Genomic DNA, 11,128 nt, shown 5'->3' with positions numbered 1-11,128 from the left:
TATCGCATATGATGCCCAAAGCTCTTTGAAAGTTCTTTCAGTGCTATTTTTAATGTTGCTTATTAAATTTGAGGTCCTGATCATACACTAAAACATTGAAAATGTTGATGATAGATGTCCATAGTTATTCACACAAGAAATTTCTTGGTCTTACGCAAACAAAATAAAAAACTCAGAAAATATAAGATAAAATGCATGGATACAAGAATAGAAGAATCAAGCTAAGGCACCTAATATCGAGTGAAAATAAAAAATTTTTAAAATAAAAATTTTAAAAAATTTGAAAAAGTTGTCTAAATTATGGAATTAGACCAAATGGGCCTTTCTTCACAGTATTACTTCCCTCACCTCTTTTCTTTAACTTGCAAATTTCATAACAAAAGGAGATACTGACAGTTATATCGATAGTAAAATAAAATAACAAAATAAAAAAACAAGAATAAGAGAAAGACAAAAGTAGTATACAATCTAAAAACAAATGAATACTACTGAGATCTCCAAAAACAACACCAAAATTTTTGATCGCGTGTGTATCATATGCATAAATTAAAATTAAATTTAATAATTTATAATCAATCAAAACCTCTTATCTACAAGACAATATAACAGAGGACTCGAATAGTCTCTCTCACATAACCAATGATAAGACGTTCATCTTTAGACGAAATCAAATAAGAAGAAAAAAGATTTTCTCCAATACTAAGAGCATCCGCAATGTTAATACATTATAACATCTATCACCTCATCAAAAGATATGAGACCCACTGTCAAATATTCATTATAATAATATATCTCTTTCACTCACATCCCTTTTAATATTAATATGAGTCCCACCATCCATTTATTCATCCTTTTTATTAGTTTTTTAAATAATATTAAAAAATTATAATTTAAAAAAGAAAAAAATATTAAAAAATTAAGATTAAGAGAGAGGGTGTTCAAACCTTTGAACGCCCTCTCTCCTCTCTCTTGTGAGTGAGTATTATAATGTCCACTTACAATGAAGAGGGGGTGTTAAATAAGTGTTATAAAACCCTAAACCCTATATTGCCCCCAGGGTGTAGCGCAGACGGTGGGCGTATGGTATCTCTGGGTAATGGCCAGGGGTCGATTCTCAGGAACTGACGACCTGGGATTTACCCCGCCATGCACCTATGGCCTGTGTACCTGCATGAACCTCCCTCCATATCCGTGGGGCCGGCACTAGGGGGGCCGCTAAGGTAGCGGATCTACCTTTTTTTTTCTAATACAATATATTACCTATCCTACTATTAATAATGATTTACTCCTTCTGAAATCTTGTAGGGCCGGGGCCAGGGAACCGCTAGGGTGACAGTTCCACCTTTTTTCCTCTAATACAATATACTAAATCCTAGTAATCGAAACGGTGTTTGCGTAATTTTTTGACTACCCAACCTTTCGCCGCTTTGCTGAGTGGTGAGCATTTTCCATGCATCGGGTATTGGTTTGAGTGACGTAAAATAGAGCAGCCTTTACACCTTGTGAACTGACCAAAGCACCCTCGCTAATACGTTACTTTAAAGGTGAGGGTAAGACAGTAATTTAAATATTATTTTGTAAACAAATTTAATTAAAAAAACAAGGATGAACTGGCCAGTTTATATATAACTGAATTGCTATATAAATCAATCAAATGCAATCAAAATCTGTGGGAAAAAAAGAAAGAATGAACAGACAATGAAAGCATTTAATTGTAGATTTCAAGCCAAATTAAGTTTTAACAGAGTCAATCTCAAGAATCAAAGGAACAATTCCATCTATACAAGTTCATGTAATTACAAGAAGAACTTTAAAACAATCCTCCTATGAGACTGCACAACTGAAAGATCGATCGACATTGTGTTTCTTACATTATTCTTATTCACTTCGAGCAAGACGGATTCAATCCGTAGTTAGTTGTGAGCATCATCAGGCATGTGTTCTTGCGACACGCCTCCAATGGCTAATTCCGGGAGTTTTGTCCAAAAGAAGCATCAAGCCGACGTTGTTATTCGATGATCCAAAGGTGTGCCTGAGAGGGATTTGATATTGAAGAACAGTAGCTCAGAAGAAAAAACCAAAAAAGCACCAGAATTTCGATACCTGATTCGCGAGGCTTTCCTTTTCCAGAGGAAAAATGCCCATATCAACTGAAAAATTGGGAAGAGACAAACCTTAATCTAATGAATACAAGAACCACTATGCCAAAGATGTTATCCTATTAAAGCTCTTTGGTTGAAGAAGGATGATCTTGGTCAGTCAATCAATAAGGACTAAAAGAGACGAACGAACACGAGTAAGAAATTAATAAGGCATGCATTTCTGTCAGCTCATTCAGTGTGTTGTGCCTCATCGGTATGTTTTGTCTAAAACACCGACAAAATTCATCCAAAAAGGTTGTGATGCCTTGTTATAAAACGAACAGTTGGCAATTATCTAATATCATGTATAAATTTGACTGCGACAGATTGTTTCATGACATTTTGCAGTCTAGAAAGCCACCATAACAGCGATATCTAGATATTCTGGTATAACATCTGTTAATGCATTCCACAAGTTGTCGAGGAACTTGAAATATTCTTTTATTATCTCAAGAAGGAAAGAAAGCAATGAAACTATGAAGCAAATTAATAAATGCAGCACTGGAGAGGTATGTAACAGATAGCACTAGTAGCCCTTGGGCAGAACTACTCAAAGTGATAATATTAACAAAATTTGTTCAGCATGCATAGCATTCCATTCAATCATATGAAAAACATTGATCAAACAGTTAGACGCACATTGAAAAGCAAAGTTTTTTAAAAAAAGTATCAAAGTTCAAAATATTACATGAGAATGTAACTACAATATTTCTAATAGGTGCCTATCACTTCGTGAAGAAGAAATGGAGCCTATTCGCAATCAGAACATCCAACAGCATAAGATATGCATTTCTTAATTCAAAACTGAGAGGTGACTCTTCTCTAGTGATGGATTAATAGTAGAAAAGAGTGGTCATGTCGTAAATTTCCTCATTGCTCTCAAAAATATCTAATGTATTGGGGACAGATTGCACAATTATTTGCAAGAATCTTGAACAAATCACATTTAGGTGCTAGATAGAATCTTGAACAAATCTACCAGTAATTAGTCTAACAGACAAGAAACTAGTTCCACCAGCTTATGTTAGTGTTCGAGGTTACACACACTGAAGCAGATGTGTTAACTAATAGACTTTAAATCTACATCCTACATAGTTAATCCAACTTGTATAATCTTCATCAGAAATTTGTATCTTCTTTTATCAATGATGGGAAATTTGTTTGTTGTTTCAATTCTTTAAACATAAATGTTTTCTCTACTTCCCCATTGATGCTTCCAATAGTAAGGTTTCATTTTCTATCCACAAACCATGATTTTAAATTTGTGCTTCAGGTAAGAACAGAACCATTGATGCTATTAGTTAATCAACTCAAAATAATCAATGATGAGACAGTTTTGTTGGTACAATCAATTGTTTAAACACGCTTGAGGTGAGCGATATAACCTTTTGCTCCAATCAATTGTTTAAACATCAATATGTCATCTACTTTCCCTTTGAAGCTTCCGATACTAAGGTATCATTCTCTATCAGCAAAGTATTTATTATGTTAAAAACTTGTGTGTCAAATGTCACAACAAAACCGCAAATAGTTAGTGAGTATAGGCAAAAGAAAAAAAAACAACATTAATTTGATCCAATAGTTCTGAAAGTATACCTTAAGAAATGATAGAAAGGTGGAATTAGCAGCTGAAGCTTTCTTCTTGAGCATCCTCCTTTCCGGCGGTGCCTCTTTCGAAAGTTGCTGCGCTATCTCTCTCAATAATAGTAGTTGTGCCTTCTCGGTTCGCATGGAAACAATAGCCTGCCTCATCGACTCCCTGTCCACCTCAAGGGCCTGTAGCCTCATGCAAAGCTTCTCAATATCTGGATTCTCAACTACTTCTCCATTCATCTGTGGTATCTTCTCTTCCACATTTGGCACATTCTCACAATCCTCAGCAACACCAACCATTTGATTTCCATGCACAGCATCAATAGTGTACACCCGATCACTCGGATTGTCAAAAGCACCACCATCATCTGAGGGTGTGCCAGGTGAGGCAGAAAATTCTTCCCCATTTCTTATCTCTTGTGAATTCTTGCCTGAACCCGAGGCATGGCGATCAGTAGATGATTCCCAGAAGTGACCAGATTGACCTGGCAACTCCTCGTTGATGTCCTTGTCTTCGAGCTCGCAAATCCGCTGCTCTAGATTCTCGAGGTCCTCTTTGGCATTTGGTGTCTTCCCAAACTCGTGCTTTTGGCGATCGGCAGTCTCATAGACATCTTCGCCTTCGATGTCATTCGGTGTGGTGCACTTTAGAGGAGGGTAACCAAAGGTCGGTAGGCCGTCGAATTGAGGAGCCTGCACGGCGCTGCCGGCATGGGTGAAAGAGACGTCGGCGTCGATGGTTTCAAGGTCGACGCCGTAGCTACTGAGGTACTCCTGGTAAACCTGGAGCTGAAGCGTGATGGAGTCGATGAACTCGTCGCGCTTGAAGAGGAGGTCTTCGAGGATAAGCATCTCCTGCTGGTCGTGGTCCATCTTCTCCTCGGCGAAGCGCTTGAACTGACGGGCCTCCATCTGGGTCTCCGCCTTCTCGCGCTGAAGGCGGATAATCATCGACATGGCCTCGCTCGCGGCGGATGCCGCGGCGCTGCGCTCCTCGTCGAGCTCCGCACACAACTCCTGGATCGCCTGCTGCTGCCTCGCTACCGCTTCCCGGAGAGCAGCCACCTCGTTCCCAACCTCCACCCGGGCGGAAACAACATCGGTACCCAAGGAGGAAGCGGAAGCCGTAACGGCGGTGTCCTCTTCAAAGAGGCGGCGCTTGACGGAACGGCGGAAGGACCCGGTGGAGGGGCGGCAGCAGAAGGGGCACGTGCAGGGGCAAGGGAGAGCGGGAAGAGCGACATCGTTTACAATTTGGAGATCCATGAAGGAGGGAGGCGGCGCATTTACCAAAGGCGCGATCTTTTCGGAGAAATTGGAATCGGGAAAGGTAAAACGAATTGGAATCAGGCAAAGCTTCGTAATCTTGTTCGCTGTTAGATTCCTCGGCCTCCACCTTCCTGGGTTGATTTGATCGAGAGGAGGAGGAGGTGGTGGAGCAGCAGCAGCTGCAGCTGCGGCGGCGGCGGCGGCGGCGGCGGTTGGCGGCCGGCAAGCGCCGATGGGAACTACGAAATTTATCAAAATCCAAATGATATTTTAACCTTTTAATGTTTGAGAAAATTTGAAATAAACCCAACATTTTTCGAAATGCCCAATCCCTAGCATTTGATTGAATTCAAATCTTTGAGGGTGTGTAAAGAAAATAGCCGTTGATTTCATACTTGTCCTACGATTTATTTTTATTACCATGTAGCTAAAGTTTCTACGGCTCTAAATATTTAAATCGCTTACGTAAGTTTTAAAATTACCATTCGTATACCCATTTTACCCCTAATCGATTTGTATATTTACAAATCAATTGCTAGGAATGATTTTGTGGCCCTACATTTTAAATCTTAAAATTTAATTCATGTTTAAAAAAAATTAATGTTCTCAAAATAATAGATCAAATTAATGTTCGAGAAAATGAATATAATTAGACGAACTAGATAAACATATAGAATCTGATTTTATATCATTCCAAACTTTCAAATCCTATGTATTCATCTAACTCAACTGAAACAGGTTAATAGATCTAGAGAACTTAAAATAACATGAAACCAGGTCATATATGTTCATTTACTTCTCTTGATTATATTCATGTCTTCCAATATCAATTTGAAATAATATATTGAAAATAATAATTTTTTAAATACAAATAGGTGTAGTAATTGATTCGGAATCTTACTATACTGCTGAACAATATCCTGAATCTATTACTACACTATAGTAATCTGGATAAAGTGGAGGGGTAAAATGAGTATGACTGTATGAGGTACGTGATTTAATAATTTTAAACTTGCATATGTGATTTAGGCATTTCAAAATTTTAGCTTGGTAATTTACCAAAATAGTGTTCTAAAAGGCGCTGTCTAGGATCGTCTAGGCGCTGGGCAGCCCACGCCGATAGGTGTTGTTGCATTAATCGATTACTTAGGCTGCTAGGCACCACTTAGACATGAGACACCCGATTTTTTTTAAAATAAAAAAATAAAAACCTTCCGAATCGATTGAACATTTCTTGTCAATCGATTGACATGAGTTTCGCGAGAAACAGAAGCCTACCGAATCAATTGGTCGATCAATTAGTAAGAGTTTTGAGAGAAATAGAAGGCCGCCGAACCGATTGATTAATCGATTGATGAGTTTTTACCAATCGATTAGCGATGATGAAAAGGGTTTATAATTTATATTTTAATTTTTGAATCGTTTAAAAATGATTTTTTCCTCCTCGAGCAGCAACTGCCTCTTCATCTTCTCCCTTCCCCTCTTCTTCATCAAAGAGCAGCATCTTTGCTGTCATTTTCTTCTCCAATAGCCTCAGGATCAACCCTAGCGGTTGCCTTTATCCCAGCCAACAACAACCAACACCCTACCTTATTTCTTGATAACAACTGCCAGAGCTCTTCGTAGCTAGCCAAGGCTGCTAACAAAAAAAGGAAAGCAGCCATAATTGCTGGGCTAGAAAGCAACACCTTATTCTCTCATTTTCAGCCTTTGACATTCCCCTTCTTTTCTTCTAGTAGCTTTTTCTTCTGTCAAGTTAGTAGCAACATTCTTCGATTTAAGTTGGTTAATAAAATTCAATTGTATGTTATTAAATCATGTATGTTATTGTTGGACTTGAATTGATAATTGATTTTTTGAATGCATGATAACCGTTTGACTCATGATTTTTTTTTAAATTGATATTGATAATTTTGACTTCTGTAGTAAAATATCAGGTACTATATCTTTTGAAGCATCTAATTCAATATCGAAAATTGATACCCTTTTGAAGCATAATTCGAATGATGTTAACTTGGTGGATCCTAAAAATTTGGATAAGTTGAAATGTAAGTGGAAAAATTACTAGTGGCGGAATTTAGAGGATCAAACAACATATTACCAATATCAAGGAAAATGTTGCGCCGTGTAAGAAGTCTTTGGATGAGGATAAAGTGAAATGTAAGAATGTTTGAAGAAGCAAGAACAAAAAAGAAACAAAAGAATATGAATGAAATGGAGGTGAGAGAAGAAGTTGTTCTCGAAGAATATGAAAAAGATGAAGAGAGTCTAGGGACAAAAAGAAACCCACTTACTCTTGACCCTATGGATCGATTTGCATCCGTCATTGATCCCAAATCTTCATTGAGTGGAAGTTGTTGGTGCAGGTTGCACTGATAATCAGGTTTTGATGTATGACCAATAGATTAAAATTAGATGTGTTATTTGTTTAATCTTTCTACTAAGTGTGCAGGAGTTAACTAATCTAAATGACTTAACACCAGGTTGAAATCCAGCTAGGTCCGCAAGACTCGATAGCTGGTGTAAAATTTAAATAGGTACGTGGGACGCAATATCTGCTGGGAAGTGTGGTTGGGTCCACGGGACCTGACAACCGGTCGAAATCCAGTTGGGTCCGCGAGGTCAAGCGACTACAGTTGGTATGTAAGAGGTAAACAACTAGAGGAGAGATCCAGTGAGAACGCATTCCCTATTGAGGGAACTATAGGCGTCGGTCCAACTTAGGTCCATTTGAAAATCTAATATGAGACCTTGACTAGATCTTGGTCTCAGGGAGACAGGATCTAATTACTACTCCTATTTTATTATATTGTGTTAACTTTGTTTTACAAGATAAACATAATTTTATTGCCCAGACTAACCCTTTTTGTGAGTCCGGGTGCCCGGAAGGAGTCCGGGTGCCCGGAAGGGATCCGGGCGCTCGGACTCCGGGCGCCTGGACCAGCCTCACCCGGGCGGGCGCCAAGCAACCAAGCGGTCTGGGCGCCCGGAGCTGGTCCAGGCAGTTAGACTAGAAAAGTTATCTAGAAGTTGAATTAAAGCATGTTGACTAGATGAGCTCATGTCAACGGTCTAAGCCCTCGGAGGGGGTCCAGGCACTCGGAGGAAACTTCGCGGATGAAGTTTCGATGAGAGTTAGCTACATCAGCATGGTCCAGGCGCCCAGAGGGATTCCAAGCGCCTGGAATGAGCCTATATAAGGGGTTTTTAACCAGCAGCTTCAGAAGATCAACTACTACAAGTTTCATTCTTGCATACTGCTCCGAAAAGGCTCCGACGACACCGAAAGGCTGCTTCGGAGTTCAAAGAATGAAAGATTTTAAATTTCTTTCTGTTTGTCGGTAAAAATTATTTCAGTTCTTGTACTTAATACTTATAACACATTATTGAATTGATGTGATTGCTCAACGAAAGCGATCAACGATTGCGAGCCTTAGAGTAAGAGTCGTCACAGACTCTGAACCAAGTAAAACTTAGGTTTGTTAGCATTGCCATTGTTTTCTTTATTCCACTGCATAACTTGTTTTAACTCACGATTTTTTTACAAACGCTATTCACCCCTCCTCTAGCGGCTTAAATGATCCAACAAGTGGTATCAAAATCAGATCACTTTGAATTGATGAAAACACCAATTGAGCAAGGGGTTCTTTTTTAAAATAAAAAATTATATATCATTTTTTTCCCTCCAAATTTTTTTCATTGAAAAATTCTTATTTTTTTGGTCTTTTTTCACCATTAGTCAGAATTGGTGAAATATCTCATTTGATAAAATTTGTCATAATATTTATTATTATTATTTTCTTCAAAATTCATGTAATACTACTCAAGTAATTTCTTTATCTCCTGCACTACTTACCTCAAGACATAGTCTTGGAATATTTGTAAGTTTTCTTTTAGTGCTAAAAAATGGTATACAAAGAATTACACAGGCGAAATGTCAACGAACCACCTCCATATAAGATGTACAAGAGGCACGAATTCAATATATGGAGGATGTAGATGGAAAGCTTCATCCTTATGAATGACTTCGATGGTGGCATGATATTGAGGCGATCAACCCAAAACACAGAAGCCAACAGAAATGTAATAAATTCAATTGCAAAATTATTACCTAATGAAATCACATGCAGAATTGGAGAACACTGAGATGCCTATGAGTTCTGGACTCGTCTGACCAAGCTTTACGAGGAGCCGATGGAGCTAGAGGATCAAGTCAAAAGTGAATCCAGACTCGAGTCCAACTCAACGGAAAAACCTATTGAATTAGGGGTTGTGCTTGAGGTAAGTCCAATTTACTAAAATACTTTTATCAGTAGTGATTTACATAATATGCATGATAAATTAGATATTATTTCTAGTAATAAATTAGATAATATTTTACATGAAAAATTACATTTAAAATTTTAAATGAAACTAAAGATTTAATTAATAATTAAGAAAATAAAACTATTAATTTTGAAAATTTAATTATTTCAAAAAATTATGAAAATTGAGATCTAATTAATTCAGTAAATTCAAATTTAAATAAAGTAAATTAATAATAATTTAATCAATTCAAACCTTAAAGATAAAATTAAAACTTGAAAATAACGAAATCAATATAGATGTAGATAAGATTAATATATTTCTTAATAAAATATTTAATAATTTTGATAATGTCAATTTAGAAATTTTCATCCAAAATAAAAATAATTTAATAAATAAAAATCTTAAGGATAAATCTATAGATAAAACTAATCTAATAATTCAACTAACAATATAAAAGACAAACAAATATAAAGATAAAATTAAACACTTTAATAAAATCAAAACCAAATCTAATAAATTCACAATCAACAATTAATAAAAATTCAAATATTAAAGATAAACTTTTAAGGAAAAATAATTTAAACAATTTAACTAATTTAAAATTAAAAATTAATAAATATAATCGGTTAAACAAAGATAATTTAATAAATTTAAAATTAAAATCTCAAAAATAATTTAACCAATTTTATTAATTCAAAATTAAAAACGTAAATTCAACCTAAACTACAATTAATTAAACCTTAACTAAAACTTAATTAAATTAAACTTAACAAATTAAAAAAAGGATAAAGCTTGTTTTACCAACCAAGTAGAATCAAACTAAATCCACATAAACTTAAATAAAAACTTAAAAGGAAAATCTATGATTAAAGGGGAGGCTCTAAATTAGTTGGCACCTTAAAAACATAGACCTTAGGGAAAAAAATTTAACTTATAAACAGTATTGGAGAAGTTTTGGATGACAGTAGATTAAGAAAGCTCTGTCTATACATGTCTTGGAAGATATGACTTTGACTTAATACATTTGGCTTAGTGGAACTAACTGAAGTTATCCTTTACTAATTATAGCTAGTTACATCAAAGTTTTGTACTAAGTTCAGTGGACGAGTATTATTTGAAATTTTTTGAAGACGTGGTTACTCTAATGATGTCCATGTGACTCACCATAACTTAAAAGTTTATCAAAACAATATCTGTTTGTTAAACTCAAAGTGACATTTGAATCCAACACAAATTAAATCAAAACCTGAAATTCAACTTAACTCATATCAAAAAATCATATGATTCGTTTGTCTGAAATCTTAGACTGGGTGAGGTGAATAAGGATTAAATTAAAATTTAAATTAAATTAAAGTTAAAATAAAATTAATTAATGTATTACAACAAATTAAAAATTATTTTAAATATATTATTTTTAAAATCATTTAAAAATTCTTTCAAAAATCATTTTAAAAATTCTTTAAAAATCCTTTTAATTATTTTACAAATTCTTTTAATTAATTTAAAAATCAGTTTATAAATTATTTTTAAAATCATTTTAAAAAATCCTTTGAATTATTTTAAAACCCCTTTTAAAAATTATTTTAAAAATTCTTTTAAAATATTTTTTAAAATATTTTAAAAATCTTTTAAAATTATTTTAAAAGTTCTTTTAAAAATAATTTTAAAAATCCTTTTAAAAATTATTTAAAAATGCTCTTAAAAATTATTTTTAAAAAACTTTAGAAAAATTATTTTAAAAAACCTTTTAAAATAATATATTATTAATCCTTTTAAAAATTATTTTAAAAATCTTTTAAAAATTATTTAAAAATCCT

General features: G+C 35.0%; 1 protein-coding gene across 1 annotated transcript; it reads right to left on the bottom strand.

Annotated features, from left to right (window-relative positions):
- Nucleotides 1–1,688: 1,688 nt before the first annotated feature.
- LOC121991993 (myosin-binding protein 7-like) lies at nucleotides 1,689–5,240 on the bottom strand. Its single transcript, XM_042546089.1, has 3 exons — nucleotides 3,738–5,240; nucleotides 2,104–2,150; nucleotides 1,689–2,032 (listed from the first exon to the last, which is right to left on the bottom strand). Exons 1-3 carry the CDS (start codon nucleotides 4,998–5,000, stop codon nucleotides 1,930–1,932), a joined length of 1,413 nt encoding a protein of 470 aa, XP_042402023.1. The 5' UTR covers nucleotides 5,001–5,240; the 3' UTR covers nucleotides 1,689–1,929.
- Between the last annotated feature and the right edge of the window lie 5,888 nt (nucleotides 5,241–11,128).

This window comes from Zingiber officinale, chromosome 6B (assembly GCF_018446385.1).
Source record: "Zingiber officinale cultivar Zhangliang chromosome 6B, Zo_v1.1, whole genome shotgun sequence".
NCBI lineage: Eukaryota > Viridiplantae > Streptophyta > Magnoliopsida > Zingiberales > Zingiberaceae > Zingiber > Zingiber officinale.
Note: the sequence above shows the minus strand (reverse complement) of the source record. Positions and strands in the feature narration are given on the sequence as shown.

Bases quoted from the DNA above. Each gene is read 5' to 3' on its own strand.
- LOC121991993 (XM_042546089.1), bottom strand. From the start codon at position 5,000: ATGGATCTCCAAATTGTAAACGATGTCGCTCTTCCCGCTCTCCCTTGC. The intron at 2,151-3,737 runs GTATACTTTCAG...CCAATTTTTCAG, and splicing joins CCTTTCTATCATTTCTTAAG to TTGATATGGGCATTTTTCCT. The intron at 2,033-2,103 runs GTATCGAAATTC...AATCCCTCTCAG, and splicing joins AGGAAAGCCTCGCGAATCAG to GCACACCTTTGGATCATCGA.